This window comes from Anastrepha obliqua, chromosome 1, assembly GCF_027943255.1.
Source record: "Anastrepha obliqua isolate idAnaObli1 chromosome 1, idAnaObli1_1.0, whole genome shotgun sequence".
NCBI lineage: Eukaryota > Metazoa > Arthropoda > Insecta > Diptera > Tephritidae > Anastrepha > Anastrepha obliqua.
Window position 1 is genome coordinate 115833028 of NC_072892.1, and position 18436 is coordinate 115851463.

Here is an 18436-nt window from a genome sequence, read left to right on the forward strand (position 1 = left end):
GCCGTAGCCGAATGGGTTGGTACATGACTAACATTCGGAATGTGGAGAGAACGTACGTTCGAATCTCCGTGAAAGACCAAAAAGAAGAAAAAGTTTTTTCTAATAGCGGTCGCCCGTCGGCTGACAATGGCAAACCTCCGAGTGTATTTCTGCCATGAAAAAGCTTCTCATAAAAAATATCTGCCGTCTCCATTTGTGAGACAACATCAAGACGCACACCACAAATAGAAGGAGGAGCTCGACCAAACACACAAAATGGGTGTATGCGCCAATTATATATACATATATATATGAACAGTTTCATAATTTTTTGCATTAAATAATTGTAATAAATTAGTCAATTTAGTTACCTTTTTACATTGGAAGTCAAATAGGCCTAAAATGTACGAGGTACATAGTTCCAATGCATTTAATTTTTGATTTTTATTAATTATTTACAACTAGTACACAAATTTTTAATGAAAGCGGCGAAATTAAATTAATATTCTTATTTATTTATTTTTTCTATTTTGTTTATTTGTCCATTGTTGTAGTTGAAAAATTTAACAACGTTCTAGTAAATACTGTCTGTGGTGAATTGATCGGAAGCGGACCATCAGAAATCTGTATCAAGGCAATTTTTCGAGAAAGTCGATGTTAGCCATTTCTCAAATTTTTTCTCTATACAATGGCTTCACGCAATATTATTATATGGGCATCAAAGAAAAGAACAAAGGTCTTAAATTAAAATTTGCCAAAAAAAAATTACTGAAAGTTGAGTTCCTCAATTTATGCTTGAATATCCTTGAAGAAAACCCAAATATTTTCGCTGGCAAAAAAATGCATTTTGGTAGTTGCAAATTTTCCCTCTCTGATGCCAACATCTTCAATCTTCGCCCGATTACTAGTTAATGTTAAAAGCCATTCAAAATTTAAGTTTTAATAAAAATTATATATTTTTCCTACTGATGCCAAACATTAATATTCATCCGCCTTAATTCCAATGTTCAAAATTTGCAGCCAGCAGAATTTCATACCTACATAAAAAAATACCTACATAAATCGCATCACATTAAATCATAACCAGTTCATTTAACAGCATACCCAAGCCCCTCTCACCCCGACAACGTCCAATTGAGACCACAAATCAAGGCAATTGCTTAGCGCAGTATTTTGAAATGCCTGTGTGCGAGTTACTGATGCCTTTGCCTTTGACAATAAAATTACCATTGCTTACTGTAGAACTGAAAGGTCTTGTTATGCAAACTACTGAAATTTCTGGAGTAACAGAGAACGGCAATTAAATTGGTAGACTGACAGACGCTCGCATACGAAGTGTTATGGTCACATTAAAGCACATCCATACATACACAAGTAGTTAAGCTAAAAATATTCATATAGGTATATGTATACATCTTCATATTCTCATCTATATGTGTATACTCGCATATGTGTACGAGATGGACTGCTTTGCCACAATAAATCAATTATTCCTTGAATTATTTCTACGTCAGCATTGCCTAGCATCTATCACTTGAACACTTCTCATAATCAAAGCTACCTTCTCTGGAATGTCTACTGGCATTCACATCTAAAATAAATTTGTACTATTGGTGTTTGTTTATCGCTTTTGTATTTTATACGGTTTTTATGTGAGTTTTAAGGGTCAGAGTTTTTGTGACATACTTTCTACCAATACTCGCACTACTTATTTTCTTAACCCACAAACGGTTTCACATGCTTGGGCTGTCTAAAGTGTCAAAAACAAAATTTGAGCGTTAACGCAAGGCTATCCATCTACTGTCTGTGTTGATTTTGCTCTGAGTCATGTGCGTGCTGGATTAGTGACCGTTGGCGCAAATGGTGACTTTAGTAAACATAAAGAACGAAAACGACGTTGTAGCTGTTTTGACCATTTTTCACTGTTTTGTGTAAGTGGTATTCTGCCACACTCAACCTCAAAGCTAGCCGTCAAACATTTCCATCACCAAAATGTGTCACGCCATGTCGTCTGATTGTTTTTGTTGTTTAGAGCGTTTATAACAAATTGAGCTTATCGCCGTAACTTCAGTTATTTAAAGATTTCTGAAATGGGTTGATTGTAGTGAGTAAAGATTTTTCTTTTGTTATACACACAAAAATGTTTGACAGAATTTTAATAGATATTTGTGGTCAAAAAGATCAAAAAAATAAGAAATAGCAGAGATATAAAAAATTGTTTTCGTGAAAACAATCTAATTATCATACAATTTTACAGCATTATTTTCGAAAATATTGAAAATGCCTTCATATACAGTGCGTTAAATAACTATAGCAATGGAACTTATTGACAAGTTATGGTAATTTATTTGCTTTGTATTTTGTTATAATAATTTTTAATGCAAATATACTTCATTCTGATACAAAAACCATATAAATTCAAACTTTGTGCTAATTAAAAGAAAATTCAACGAATCTCCTTCAGAATTTCACATATTTAATAAGATTTTTTGAGTATGCAGTTTATAGCCCATTGAATTTTGGTCCAATAAGGCGCATGTTTTGAGTGATTCAGAAATCGGTTTGGCTTTTGTACAGATTTTTTTTTTTTTTTGCTGGTGCATTTCCTCCATACAGCGGGCCATTGGTTTTTGCACTATTTAAATTTAATAGTATTATACTACTACTACTAACTAATAGTTATAGACATACTAACTGTTTGGCCTTTTATGTTTTTATTATTACAAGGTGGCACGAAATTAGTCAGCCTATTCGAAGACTTATAATTTTGACACTTATAGAACTGAACTAGACAGCTGCAGTATCCAAACAGACAAGCAATGCAGTGCATTCAAGTCAAAATAAAGATTTACATCACCCAAAACTATTTTTTTCTTATTAGAAAATTATTAGAAAAACATTGGATGACTAATTTTGTGCGACCTTGTGTTATTATTAATGAGGATAAATTGTCAAAATTTCGGAGATTTAGTGAACTTCCAAGTGGAACTTTGGTATGAACTCCAAGCCTTGGATTCAGTCGATCCGTCCATGGTTAAGTAGAAAATCAACTTGTATTCAGTTTCGTTCTCAAGTCTACAGAATCTCTAAATTTCACACGAATAAATTCCCAGCTCCACCAGGTGAGGTTTCAGACTGCAATATCATGTCGCGCCGTTGTAGCCCAATGAGTTGGTGCGTGACTACCATTCGGGAGGGCATAGGTTCTAATATCTGTGCAAGAAACACCAAATGATATAAAAGCATTAGTAATATGGCCATACTTTTTTAATTTTTCTGCTAGTATGGCTAACAACATAAGCGGCACACAGAGACTTCTTACTTTCAGTTAGGTTCACTGGTATTTATTTCCTCAGCCAGTGCTGCTTTTAAATTTGCAATAACATTATAGGTTCGAGAGTTCGAGGTTCTTATAGTGCTTGTTCATCTAACAATATTTTGTCGCACTTTCGACAGAACTAAAGTATAGAGTGCTTCAAGCCTGATTGTTATTGTAGCAGCATAAACATTCCCCATACGTGTAGAGAGAATGCTATGGAGAGACAACGCTTGGCTGGATATAAATCCGGGTCATTCCTAATATTACGCTGAGTGGTAAAAAAAAAATATAAATAATTCGATGTATCACTATATTATAATGTATTAATACTCCAAGGGCGTAAGTTTTTATTGCAATTCATTAATTAAGAACTGGCAGGTCGGAAACTTCTTTGTATTAAATGAAGAAATGAGTAAGTTTGGTATTTTTCATTTTAACTTATGAATTATTTAACTCTAATTGTGTACTTTTACAATGGATATGATTATAAATGCCGCGATATTAAATAATGTGCCATGTAAGCTACTTCAAACTTGTACATTGTTGTATTAAAATTTGATGGCTCATTTTGTGAAGCTTGTACTTGTTGTTGTATAAATACAATTTTTACAAAAAATTATGTAAAACAAACCATCTCCATCTGGTATCGCTAGGGACCAAAAGGTCTACGCGTGGCTTATTGCCAACCAGGCTAACCTAACCTATGTAAAACAAAAAACTACTATTAGTATTATTATTATTAGCATACTGCGCACTGCGACCAACAGAGATCTATTGTGCAAGTTTGCTATTATGCTCTATATTTTAAAACCTTTCAAGAATTTTTTGCGCATTCTGGGGCTTATCATTCTAGAATATGTATGGATGCATGGCAATACTTTAGTGTAGCCTTTTTCTGCCTATTGCAGGACATTCACATTGAATATGTTCTGAATTTTCTGGGCACATTTCATAGAATCTCCAGATGATGATCTCAGAGAGACCAATTTTGTTGAAGTGATATCTCTGGCTGCAGCGGTCTGTAAAGTAACCAGTGAAAAGTCTTAAATCTACTCTTCTGAACGAAAGTAGCTTATCAAAAATGCCTTTGTTGGGCTTTAGGAATTGTTTCGCTGACTAATAGATTTTCTTTTCCTCTTTCTGAGAAATTCATTAGTGTGGTCTTTTGTAAGACCACAGAAAGGCTCAAAACCAATTAGGAGCATGTTTAGCTAGATGACCAGCCATTTCAGTTCCATCAATTGCCTAAAGTGTTAAGAAGAAAAAAAAGTTAGTAAAAACTGGTTAAAATATTGTGCTTCTATTATTTTCACCATGACTGCATATGGGCAAAAGAGTTCTGCTTATTCTACTTCGTTAAAATCCAACTAAGTTGTTCAACACACGAAAGTCATTTATTTTTCCAAATTACGTTCTACATATGTACAAATATGAAATTTATTTCTTAATTTTCTTTTAATTTCCTTCAACTGAAGCATTTTAGTTTGCCATTTTATTGTGCAGAAAAATAACTTGCTGACTTCCGGCATACCATTTGAATATTTTGCGCGAAAATTCATTTAAAAACTAATTACTTCTTACACGTTTGCGTGATAGGTGAAAACCATAGCGAAAATAACTATTAATTATCGCAAAGAAAATAATTCAAAGCTTGCTTAAGACGGTACTGTGCTTACGAGTCTGATATTGTATAAAGAGCAAAAATAACATTGAGTGCTTCGTATAAAAAATGGTAAAACAAAACCGTCTACTAAAAGCAAAAACAACAAAAAAGAACAGTTACTTCTAATGAAAACTCACACCAAATGAGATTTGCCTGATACGAGTACGACTGTTGCGTACACCTGCAGTAAACAAAAGAAAAACCAACAAACTCTATAAATATAACTACCAACAGTCCACACGCTTTCCTTATTGCTGCTAAAAATAGAAGCACAACACAACAAAAAGTCAACACGCAAACAAAATTTGTAATACTTTTGTTGAATAAACATTTTTGTCTTAATTTGACTATATACAACAATTTGCGCCTGAGTTTGAAGAACGAAATTTGTGATAAACCTCACAAGCGCATCCGTGCTTGATTAAACACCACCTCAAAAGCCTTTTTCGGTACTCTACAAAAGCGTTTTAGCGCTAACACGCCATAATTCTCTTTCACCAATAATTCTTCTACTGCGCAACAGTTTTATGAGTAATAGCGCCATGGTTGCAGTCGCCATTTGTTGCATACTGGTCCTGCTGGCCGTCTTCATTGTGATCATCATAGTCGTTGGTCAGACGATGGGTGAGCCTAAGTGAGATAAACTTCAACTGGGACCCGGAAACTTCCCAGATGGATAACAAAGGCCCTCGACGAATTGTTAGTTGTTACCGAATATCAAAATTGAATTATTGACCACAGCAAACGAGTTCACATCAATATTGTTAAACGACATAAAGATCGCCATCGTTGACCGACGAGTGCCATTGATGCCCCCATTTGTCAGACAGCGCCGTAAGCAACAACAAAAGCATCAACATCAAACTGGTTTGGAACATAATTTTGCACAAATTAATCATCAAACGCCATACGCACCAGTTGCAGCAAGCGAATCACTGTTGCCAGCAACATCATCCAGCAGCATCCACACGAACACCATTTATGCACAATCGGATCCATTGTCAGAACAAAAAATTGGCTGTGATGTGGAACTAAAGAGACATATGAAATTTTCTATAAGTAAATAAACAATTTGGAATCTAAAAATTAAAGAAGAAAAAAAATAAACAAACAAAATGTATATCACAAAAATTCAATCGGCAATTAAATTCAGTACACCAAAATCAATTTAATCAACAGCAACTACAACATGTTACAACATAAATTGCGTTAGCAACATTAAATAAGCTCTAACCTAGTATTCATTAAATATCAAATGTGCATATTTGTATTAGTAAAAGAAATTAAATGACTGTAGTGTTTTTGATAACAGTGTTAGAATTTCGATGTTTATACAAACAAAAAATTGACCACAAGGGTGTATAATATGCATGTATTTTTTAGAATGGTTGCATTTTTAGGCCTCGAAATGAAGCAGAAGCCAAAAGCTGTGCGGCAACTTTTTGTAGCAAAACCCTGCAAGCACTCATTGGCGCTAAAGCCAATATTGATGAGCAATAAGTAATTTCGCCTCCTCAGAGCAAAGTAATGTAAAAACAACATCAAAACAAATTTTTACTAAAAAGTAAAGAAATACGGTAGAAAATGTGCGTCAACACTAAAATTAATGGACTGACAGCTAATGGGCGGTTGTATCTGGGCAGCGTCTACTACAAAAGAAAACGCAAAAAAACTTCAAGAACGAGCGCGTTAAAAGCAATGATAACGCGCTGGGACCTACTTTCCACAAAGCTGAATGACTTCTTAGCTTTTCTCCCATAGAAACATGATCTTGCATGAATAAATCAACTTCTTAAATGTCACCAGCGAATGTCGCTTCCACTTCATTGAAAACCAAAATATAACAAATCTTTAATATGACAAAAACGCCGTTTTTGCGAACTTCAATAAGAAACTACCAAACAAAAATATTCATATTTCCAAATTCTAAACACAAAGCGAAAATAAATGCAAAGTGAAATTATTTCATTTGTAAAAATACGTTCCCAGCGTTTTTTAGAATTTCAATTATAAGCAATAAAGTGTTTTAAATTCTCAACTTCCTAAGCAAATTGAAGATGTAAACAAAGTCAAATCATATCAGTTGTAACGATGAATTTCCCAGCTCAGCAACAATAAAAGATATAAAGAGAAGTTTAAAAAAAGTATAGCAATCCAAACGTCAAAAAATCCAGAAATGATGAAAACTCAGTGCACAATTCACTTGTTAACAGAAGCAATTTTTCGGTTTTCAAAAAGGAACAAGACAAAACACACAGCAGTCTTAAAAGGAGCAAAATTCAAAGTAGTCAACAAAGTGTCTAAAAGAATTCAGTAGCTAAATGTGTGTATACTGATAAAATAAACTTTTTTATTTCGTTACGTTTTGAAAGTTGCATAAAATACAAAAATGTAAGCAAAAAATCCATCTTGAAAATTAAGGAAGAAAAACAAACTCTCAACACAATAAATAGTTAACTAAATTAAAGCAAATACAACTAACTAATAGAATATATACAGTGTAATGTACAAATGTAAAGCAGCAAATAGTTCCAGTTCCAGAAAAATTAATAAGCAGTTCAGTGTTTTTCATGTACATAAAGGTACAACCAATGTTCGTCGTTTAAACGTTGATTAAAACACCATAATTAGCCGATTCTATGTATGTCTTTATCCAGTTTTACTACTAATACAAAAGTGTAATTAACAAGCAAATAAGTGAATACGAATAAAAACAACTACATTACAAAATTCTGAAACAGTAACAATAAAATGAGGAAAATTGGCTAAGACATAACTACGAGGAAAAATTTAAATGGACAAGAAGAAAGAAAATATAACTAAATTATATGCAATTAAATATATTACAATATTTAGCTTAAGTGCTCAAAAAAGCAGAAAAATCATACATATACTCAATAAAACGCATATAATATACACAGGAACTAAAAACAAAAATTTTAAAATAAACTTTTACTGTTTTAAAAAAAATTTAAAATAAGGATAAAAAACGTTATAAAAACTAATCAAAAAGCTCAACAATTATTACTCCTGATCCCCAAGCGTATCTGAGACTTATACTTATATACTTGAATGTATTTTGTAAATGTTAAATGTGAATAAATTGATGAAAATGTAGCGAATTTAACACGACAAATGCCTACTAACGGCATATAAAATATAATAAATCCCTAACCAGAGTAACAAACATATAATAATATTCTAAATTAAAGCATATAGCAAAAATATCTAAATTTAATATGAAAAGATATAAAAAAAATAAATAAATAAAATAAATAAATAAAATAAAAAAAAATAAAACCAAAAATAAATATAAAAACGAAAATAAAATTAAAATGAGAACAGCAGTGAAGCAATAAGAAAAAAATCTCAAAAACTGTCTCAGTGAACTGAGAGATATTAAGAATTATAATAATACAATATGTACTCGTACCAATAATAAGACTAAAAACAAAAATAATGCAATAATATTGATGGAATTATTAACAGAAATAAAAATATTAAAACACAAACCAAAAAACAACAATAACAAATGTACTTTAGTTCGTATATATATATGCTCAAATATACTAGTATTTTATGTGTATTTGTATGTACGTAAATAAACAAAAGCAACAAAAAAACTACTAAAGTGTAAAATTTACTTGAATGTGGCGTTGAAAAATGTGTAGTTTGCATTGTATTCATGTAAATGTATAAGCCCAATTATATAATTAAGTTTTATCTATACATATAACAACAATGTGAAAACTAATACAAATTTTGTACGTGGCCAAAAATATTTATACAAACTATTATATCGGCGCAATAAACTTTCTACGGAATTAGCTGACAAAATTAATTTAAAGCGTATATGTGCAACGAAACCAATACTTTTCCATTGTTTGTTTCAACTACATGCAAGTCAACCAAACACGCGTAGTTTCCTAAGTCAATTTTTGTTATATCAGTTCTTACAAAAGTGTATGTATGTATTGTTGTAACATGTCAGTATTTTAACAAATTTCGCAAATGTATTATCAAAATCAAAAAAATTCGAATTCAAACTCAAATAACAATAAACGCGTTGAACGAATAGCCAGATGTCATATAATATTTCAAAAATTAAAAGGTAAGCTAACTGTATTCCATTCGACTTGTATTAGATATTATCAGTTAATTAATATTACTTTAGTGTCACAAACCCATGCCAGCAAGTTAACTGCAATTGCATTCCATTAACATCCCAATAACATTTTAGTTACATTCTCCAACAACTCTAATTTTCATCAGACCAAAGTTGAAATGAAAATGAATATTTTACAACAAAATAAATTTTTATGCTGTGTCTACATACACCCTAGTTTTCAAAATCCCGCTCTTTTTAAGAAACTCTATTTCGTGACAAATTTATTGTTTATTTAATGACATCACTTTAATTACGAAATATAGCTTCGGGCGTAGATGATACTCGCGCTAACCGCTATTAATTCATAGTTCTACTATTTCTTCCCAGCCACCGTAGCCGAATGAGTTGGTGCGCGACTACCATTCGGAAGTGGCCGATTTCGAATCCGCGGGCATGTAACATCAAATAAGAGCCAAAGTTTTTCCTAACAGCTGAAAAAGCTGCTAAAAAAATATCATCTAGGAATTCTATATATTACTACATAAACAGTCTTAGCCAAAAGTATTCGGCACCCCACTAAAATAAAAGTAATTTCAAATATAGCTAACAAAGTGACCACTGATTTTTGCACATGCGTCACTAGTGTATTTAACGTTTGATTACAACAATAAATGATATTATGAAAAGAGCCATGGCACACTTGATGCGTAAAGTCTAAAAAGTTGCATTTTTAAAGGTACACTCAATATATTTTGGCATTTTAAATAGGGTAATCAATGTGTGATTAATCTTCAGTGCAAAATTATTAAGCGGATATAAATAATTTATTTTTATCGAAATGCCTAAAAAGGTGAACACTGAGTGAGAATCAAACTTTCTAAGTGAGAAAGGGTAGCCTAAGGTTGAGATTCGTAATTCGGTGGGATGTTCGCGGTATGTAGTCCAATGTGCTATTAGGGATTTTCGGAGGAGGAAAATAATAAGTGGAGAAAAACGCCTTGTTAGTGTACGTGAAGACTGAAACTTATGCGCAAGTATCTTAAGGATCGTAAAAAATCCCCTTCTACCCTTACAGTTCCCCTGTCGGGTTGCGTGGACAGTTAGAAGTACATAAATGTGCATAGAACTGTGATTTCGTTAACGCGCGTTTTCGACAACACTAATTTAGATAGAGTTCAATTCCAACAAAACAATGCTCGTTTTCACAAATCAGCAACTACGATGCGTTGCTTGAGAGACAATAACATTGTTTTGTTACCATTGATTTGATCGACACGGTCTCCAAGTCATAAGCACTGGCAAATGTGCAACGCTTGTATATAAGTGTACTATATTTTCTGATAAACACCCCGTTGCAAAATACACCACTATTTTTTTTAATATGTGTAGTTCATATTACAACAAACACCATATAACACAAAGTCTCAAGCATTGTATAAAATTCCTGAAAATGTCATCAAACATTTCAACTTTTTAAGCAATGCCTAATGTCTAATTTTAGTCCAAATTTTAAGCTATTAAAAATACCGTTGATTTTTCAAAATTTTTTATGCAGAGGTTCCATACAAGGCACGTGATGAAACTTTTTTTATAAAGTACCTAGTAGAAAAAGCCGGCAGCACGTCAGCACACTATGCCAAACCAGGCGAATATGATAAAAGTCGTAATGAAACAAATTGACTTCTTCTTTCTCTCTCAACTGTCAACTCTCTGGATGGTATTACCAACTTTGGTGGCACAAATCTCCAATTGAGCGGACAAAGACTCGTTGAAAAAATGATACACAGTTGCATCAGAATCACCAATTCCATTCCAATGACGATTTTTATCTTATTTAATGAAATCACGCACTTTTTTTAAGTTTTCCTAGGGATAACCTACTAAGCGTTTCTCTTTCCGATTATTATTGCTATTGCTATTTCTAAATGTTGACGCGTCTTTATGTTGTTCCATTAAATACGTATATACATATGCATGATTATAGGCAAATAATAAGTAACTAATTGAATATCCTGTTTCAATGCAATACGAATTTCAATGTCAAAATTCTCATAAATATCGATGAAATTTAAGTGAAAAAAACAAGAAAATAAAACAACAGGAAACAAAAAAAAACACCAATAGACGAATAATGTTTTCAAGTAAAAAAGGGCAGTAGATCAGGGTTACGATGCTACTTTATATGCCAAGATATACAAATCTGTATGCTGGCTCTTTCATACGTGGCCACTTGAGCACAGACACGGACATAAGCCACTTCAAAATGACACTGACAGCGGCTGTAGTTAAACCCACCCAACTACCCATAACGGCACTGCCACAGCATGCCTATCAATTAATCAATAAAATGGTGTGTAGTCAACAATAGAACAGCAGCCAGCAACCTCCTACTCAAGCACGAATATTAAATTAACTGCATACGTAGACTGGCAGTTAGGCTGCCACACATATAAGAACAAACACACAAGTATTGCGGCAATTCATTCATTCGCTGGGGAAATCGGGGCTGTAGGGTGCGAGAAATTACAACTACACATGCCAGCTTCTGAGACATGCAATATATATACATATGTATACACTTTTGAGTATAATATGCACATACATCGGTATGGCCCATTAAATGCAGTTTAACAAAAGTGCGACGAGGCACAAATCAGTTCTGCATTATTTAGGCAACCCACGACTAGCTGGCACTCATGCCGCATACATGCAGACAACGCATCATTGTGGAAGATGCACATGATGATTTAAAGCCTCAATTATGTGCTGATGATGGAAGGATGATGAAATGGTGAAATCTTGAAACTTTGTAAAGATGAGAGCATCGAATGCGCTGAAAGGCATTTAAATGATTGAATGTCGCTCGACGTTGATGTGCCCTGCAAATGATATAATCGTGGAACAATGTTGGACATTGAAAAGGACAACTCATTATTGCTTGGCTCATGTATACTTAAGCACATATTACACACACATACGCAACAAGAGATCAGACGCATACATGAAAACTAGCAAATTACATAAATCGCATGTAACTTCTACACTTCTATGCTATATATACAGATATGCAGTGGTGGACAAAACAATAGGGTCACAAATTTCATTAAAATATACATCTATCTAAAGTTTTTGGTAATCTGGTAAGGGAACAAATGAGTACTACAGGCAAAACGTTAATGAATGTAATAACGCTGGAAAGCTCTTAGTTAGCAGATACGCGTGGACAAAAATATAGAGTCGGTAGCTTTGATAATTATGTCCTTATTTTCCTGATGAAAATAGATACAAAAAATATACAGTAGTTTGTTCAGGTATGAGGCGTAGATCATTCAAAAACTACTATGAAGGAAAGTTAACGGTTCCAAAAAACCGCAATCTAAAGAAGGTAAACTCCCTAAAACAGAAAAAGAAAACCTCAATCCGTAATTCTTTTAAGGGACTTGAAGCAATACCAACTGAGTTAAATTTGTAAGTGTCGTCTCCACTGTTAAAAGCAGATTAGTTAAAAGTGCCGATAATGAATTCTAATCTTTAAAGCTTGGTTCTAAAGTTAAAAATAGTCAAATAATTTTGTTAGTCATTTAACTAAAACATGTAAGCATGGTAGCATTATGATTTGGAGATATTTTTCATGCCGTGACATTCGATTAAGGAAAATATGGGCAAGCATCTTTACGTTCAAATACTTCAGAAATTAATACTGCAATTATTATTATCCAAGGAGACCTCAACGCTGGACGAGCACTACAACTCTGAAGGCGCGGAAAGATTTTGACCTTCATAAGAAACTTAAAGAAACTTCCGAAATTTAACGCAAAACTAAAACAAATTTTTTATCGAATGACAATAATAAAGTCGTTCTAGATCCTTGTGAAAATTTAACGAGACCAGCTATAACAAAAGACGAAATTAAAATTGCCATCAAAACATTCAAGGATAATAAAGCAGCAGGTCCGGTTGAACTTCCTTCCGAAATTTTAAAATTAATAAATAATAAAAACATTAAAGAAAGCGGCCACAAGACTGGATTAAATCTACTTTTATTAATGACGAAGAAGAAATGTGCACAGAAATCCTACGATTACAGACTTATAAGCTTAATTAGTCATTCATTGAACATATTTTTGAAAATTATATACAAAACAATTTACAATTCGGATTTAAAAAAGGCATGGGAAAACGTGAAGCACCATTCTGCATTCATGTACTAGTTGCAAATTGCAGAGACGTCCAAAGAGATATGTTTATGTTTTTCATAGATTACGAAAAACATTTCACACTGCTCAGCCTGATAAAGTCATTGAGATTCTACAAAACATGAATATCGATGCTAAAGAAAAGGATGACTCTTATTATTTAAAATCTACTCTGAAATAATCTACAAAGAAGCACTACAAGGGTTAGAAGCTGGCATTGAGGTAAACGGGCTAATGGGCTTTTTTAATTTTTTTAGGTGGCATTCAAAGTATAAAATTAAATACAACTTCGAATTGAATCAACAACATCTTCTCTTCTTGAGTCATATAAAATCCTTTTGGGTGACCCTATTGTTTTGTCCGCAACTGTATGCATATATATATATATATGTACATATAACTATATATGTCCCAGACAATCTCTTTTGAATCGAGCATCAAAGTTGCGAAACGTTTTCTCATTGCGTTTGAATAGATATGGAATTAAACGCCCGAGTGAGTTGCATAGGACAGAAGGGATGTTGGGACCGTGATTGCCTAGCCATCAAATAGCTGCTTATCTTTGAGTGGTTGTTTAGAAATTATATGTCAAAGATCAGATTTTTATGGCATGACAAAGGCAAGTTTGCGTTAATTATGTTATTGAAAAGATTTTCCAAGAAGGGCTCTGCTCTTAGAAAATGTGTAGTAGATACTTTGTTTGATAGTTTCTGTGAAAGAGAAATAAGGAAAACGCTACTTAAAGAAATCAATATTTAATTTGTTCTCAAAGATAAAGAAAGCAGCAGCTCATACTTTGGTTGTTTTTTTTTTTTACTCTTACTACTGCTATCGCTTTCGAGCGTCATATCGAATACTTTCAGGTCCGGTGCGTTTGTATTCGTATGACATGCTATAGCCGGCGGAGCAGCTGAATCTTAGTTCGCTGAGTTATTTCCATATCCGCGTCATATAGCACATCATTCCATATATACTCGCTGTCGCCAATGCGCAAAGATCCGTAAATCCTTCTCGGTATCTTTCCCTCAAACACTCCAAGGGCCGTCGCATCAGGTGTTGTGGCGTATGCGCCATACAATAGGACGGTCATAATGAAATGAGAGGCTTACATATAAAGCGTGATTTTGTTCCTCGGGAAAGAACTTTGCTGCCTAATTGCCTTCTGAGTTCAAAGTAACACTTGTTGGCAGCAGAGATTCTTCATTGGATTTCAAGGCTGACGTTATTATGGTTGTTGATGCTCTACTCGTCCAAATTTGTAACTGCCAAGAGGTACAGGGTTTCTGAGGGTCAGGGCATTTGACTTTTTGTGAGATGACACGAAATACTCGTTTCTTTATCTAGATTGAAAAAGTCAAGTCTCATAACATAATCAATCTATCGCCGTATTTGAGGGTAATCAAGCGGATATATATACATAGATATATGAATTTGTAGGCATACTACAAGAATCGTTCATAGAAAATTTTTTACAGCAACAACGAGAGTAATTGTAATTTTTGTTATTTTTTTTTATTTACTAATAATTAAACATTGCTAAAAAAATAAAATAAAGTTGGAATACCTATAAGCCTATAGTTAATTCATTTCTTACCAGTTTTAAAACAGAAGACACTTGAACCGTTCCAACAGTGTATATGAATCGGAAAACTTAGGGCATCTGTGGGTATTTCCCCTGCAAACACAATTTTTTCACTTTTTTATAATTTTGCAAAGGTGCGAAAAACGGGTTTTTATCTGCATCATGAGTGACCCCAGCGATACCATAGAGATCCAAAGGGGGAAATTTGACTTATAATTATTTCGAAAAATATAGCCAATCTGACAAAACGGAGGGTCATTAAATGTAATGTACAAGGTCTGAATACAGTAAAATGGTCTACCAAAACCTTTGCCCAAATCTTGAACTGGCACACTGTATTTAATGATATTTTAAGGAAGAAGCGAAGGGTTTTACTCGTTATTAGTACTAAAGCCGCTTCAGTAGTTTCAAATTTCACTTTATGGCCTTTCTTTTCAAGGAACGAGAATCCTTGGTGCGAATTTTTAAAACTGGGTAGTCAATAATTCATTTTTCTTTTTATATAAAATATACGTATTTATAGAAAATACCAAGAAAGTAGAGCAAATTCTTATTATATGTTACTATTAGATGTTTATTTAAAATTTTAACAACATTTTTCTCTTTTTTACAGGTATGTATGTTTTCAAAAAATCAACCAAATAACAATTATACATATCCTATATAGACACATTCTATATCACAACAAACAGGTATGTATGTACAACGACAAATTTCGTCAGACGAAAATTACAATTATAAATACGTGGAAAATTCAATTTCTGCCATACAGCCCTTTTGGTTATTTGGCATTACTAACTTTGAATTGATAACGGCCATGAAGCTCAGAAAACATAAAATACCAAATAATAAAACAAAGTTTTTTCGAACACAAAAACTTTTATCATAAAAAAAACTTCACATAAATACCATCTGCCGTTCGGAGGCGGCATAAAAATATATAAGCACACCATAAAAAGAAGAACTTACAATAATACATAAACACATGCATATCTACACTACTTAGAGAAAAGGCTTATATGGGAAAAGTTGTTTTACGTCGTGATTTAAAATATCTGAAAATGGTTTTAAAAATTTTAATAATTTAGTTAGCCTTTAAAAAGCGAATATGTCTACAAAGAATAATACGTTTATTTCGATCCGATTAAGATATTTTAAAAACATCATTAACGGTTACAATTGGCGTATAACCAAAGCAGAAATATGGAAATATATGTATAGAAATAGAAATATATTGGTATGGGAATAAGTCTCCGTCCTTTCTTAGCCAAAGTTACGAATTATTTGAACAATTAAATAATACATGATATTATGTGAAGTATGTGCCATTTGAAGCTACAACTTTACTCAATATTTCAGGCAGCATACGGATTCCTCTGATGAAAATTTCCATCCATCCATTGAACCAGTTTGCGATGCTCTCGTAAGGATGAACAGCTCTTCAATAAGGGTAGACAGACTGCATTGATCGGAACAGATGGTGATCCGAAGGTGCAATGTCTGGGGTATACAGCGGGTGGCGCAAGATTTACCAATTCAGTCACTGTAAATATTTCTAGACCAATTTAGCAACGTGTGGCCTGGCGTTGTCATGCATCAAAACCAGTTTGTCATGTCTACCGTTCCATTCCGGCCGCTTTTCTTTGAGAGCTCGATTCAAGCGCATTAGCTGCAGTCGGTAACCTTCGCCAGTGATGGTTTCAGAGGGTTTAGAAAGTTGATAATAGATGACACCCTTCTGATACCACCAGATGCACAATATAACCTTTCGATGGACCTGGTTCACCTGACAAACTTCAGTGACGATGTGTTGCAGAAAACCTTTTCTTTTCTGTCGTTCAAGAAGCATTTCACACATAACTAAACGTCTCCATATATCTCTCTCCTTCAATTTCTATGGCACCCAGTTACCTGCTTTGTGGACCATTCCCATCGCGTGCAAACGTTTATCCGCGGTTGATTTGTCAACATCCAACTCTTTAGATATATTATCAAGGGTTTGACATGCATCTTCATCTAATAGTTGTTGTAGTTGAGTATCTTCGAAATTTTTTCGGCGCCCCTTCGCGATCTTTATCACTCACGTAGAAATTGCCACTTTCGAAGCGTCGAAACCACTCTTTACAAGTTGTATTTAATGGAGCGTGATTACCGTAAATACTGATCAATGAAATGTGTCGTGACGTCTAATAAAAAAGGGTCTTTACGCCTCAAACGAATGTCAACTACTGCGATCGAGACCTAACATATGTATATACCTTCAAATCATCAGTATGTTATTAGAGTGAACTCAAAAATAGTATCAGCAGCGATGGGGGCCGAAACTTATTCCTACACCTAATATATAGTATATACATATATACATATGTATAGAATTTGGAGATTCTTTAAAAATTTAGAATAAGTAGGTTCCGAATACGCTTATCCTAGCAATGGTGATAGATCAAAAGTGTTTTAGGAATACAAATGTTGCCGGTTTTGGTCCGCGAGTGGTATTTCATTTCCCATCTACCCTGCATATCTGCCATTCGTTATATATATTATACATATATGTGTGTATTGATGTGCATGCAAATAAAAAACAAATATACTCGTATTACTTGACTATCTGCCATTAAAGCCATTTTGCAAATATCTATTTTCGGCTGAAAGTTATCTTCTTAAAAGTCTTTTTCATATTTTACACTAATGCTTGAATAGCGTAGTTGCAACTACGCTGTCATGCTGGCAACTATTTTGTGGTTTCTCTACCACAAACCACAGAATATTGGTTGCAAAGTGTAATTTTCATTTCCGCTTCACAGCAGGTAGTGCCAAAACTTTGCACTGAATAACAATTTGACCAAAATCACGTAGAACTTTCGCAACCATGTATAAGTAAATGAACCACAAAGATAAGCAAAGATATACCAAAAATTCTTGGTTAGTATTTTTTACAATTAAGTAAATTGTTTAATGTTTTTCGTTGGACTCTTTCACTAAAAAATTGTGCTTAAATTAATAAAATAAACACAAATAATGTTGCGTCAGTTACGGCCATTAATGAGTGGCAATTATGCACCGAATTTAATTTATTTATTTGTTTATAAAACACACAACCAAAAGTAATTTTACAGTGTTTGAACTTAATAATAACATAAAGTATGTATAAAATTAATGTATTTATGGGAGTTAGAAAGGGTTATAAAATATGAAGAAAGGTGAAATTGTGGAAGCATAAAAATAGCAGAGCTGAGACACGGAAAGAAGATATACGTACATATACGCCCAGGTGTTTATAAGTCAATAAAGAAAATAATTATACATTAAATTTGTATGCAACGGTAAGTCAAATGCTTGTATGTATGTTTCTCGATTTCGATTTTCCGTTGCCTGACTTACATTATTATGATATGTTTCGTATAAGTACGCATCCGCTTACGCTTCAGTTAAGAAATAATATACATGAAACGTGCCTAATTCAGTTTTCATGCTTGTACTTCGCTATCCTTCATGCATTTATTAAAATTGCAATCATGAACGAGTTAACGCTTCAAAAAAATTCAATTAAATATTAGGTTCATAGTGCATTATTTCTGAAATTTTATAA

The 18436-nt window shown here is 33.3% G+C and overlaps 2 protein-coding genes across 8 annotated transcripts in view; both read left to right on the forward strand.

Moving 5' to 3' along the window:
* The first annotated feature begins 5309 nt into the window (after nucleotides 1–5309).
* LOC129235782 (uncharacterized) lies at nucleotides 5310–7580 on the forward strand. Its single transcript, XM_054869817.1, has one exon. It carries the CDS (start codon nucleotides 5489–5491, stop codon nucleotides 5597–5599), a length of 111 nt encoding a protein of 36 aa, XP_054725792.1. The 5' UTR covers nucleotides 5310–5488; the 3' UTR covers nucleotides 5600–7580.
* A 678-nt stretch (nucleotides 7581–8258) lies between these two features.
* The window catches only part of LOC129235783 (cubilin), a 157390-nt gene continuing 147212 nt past the window's right edge, over nucleotides 8259–18436 (forward strand). For 5 of the 7 annotated variants that reach the window (XR_008581601.1, XM_054869818.1, XM_054869820.1 and 2 more), the window contains exon 1: nucleotides 8259–9072. Coding sequence is in view for 4 of the 7 variants with exons in the window: in XM_054869818.1 (XP_054725793.1) it covers nucleotides 8973–9072 (100 nt within the window). In the remaining 3 variants the exon portion in view is untranslated. The remainder of the gene's footprint in view (nucleotides 9073–18436) is intronic. The other 2 variants (XR_008581603.1, XR_008581602.1) reach the window with 1 other exon arrangement.

Excerpts from the sequence above, each read along its gene's own strand:
- LOC129235782 (XM_054869817.1), top strand. The coding sequence starts at position 5,489 with ATGAGTAATAGCGCCATGGTTGCAGTCGCCATTTGTTGCATACTGGTC.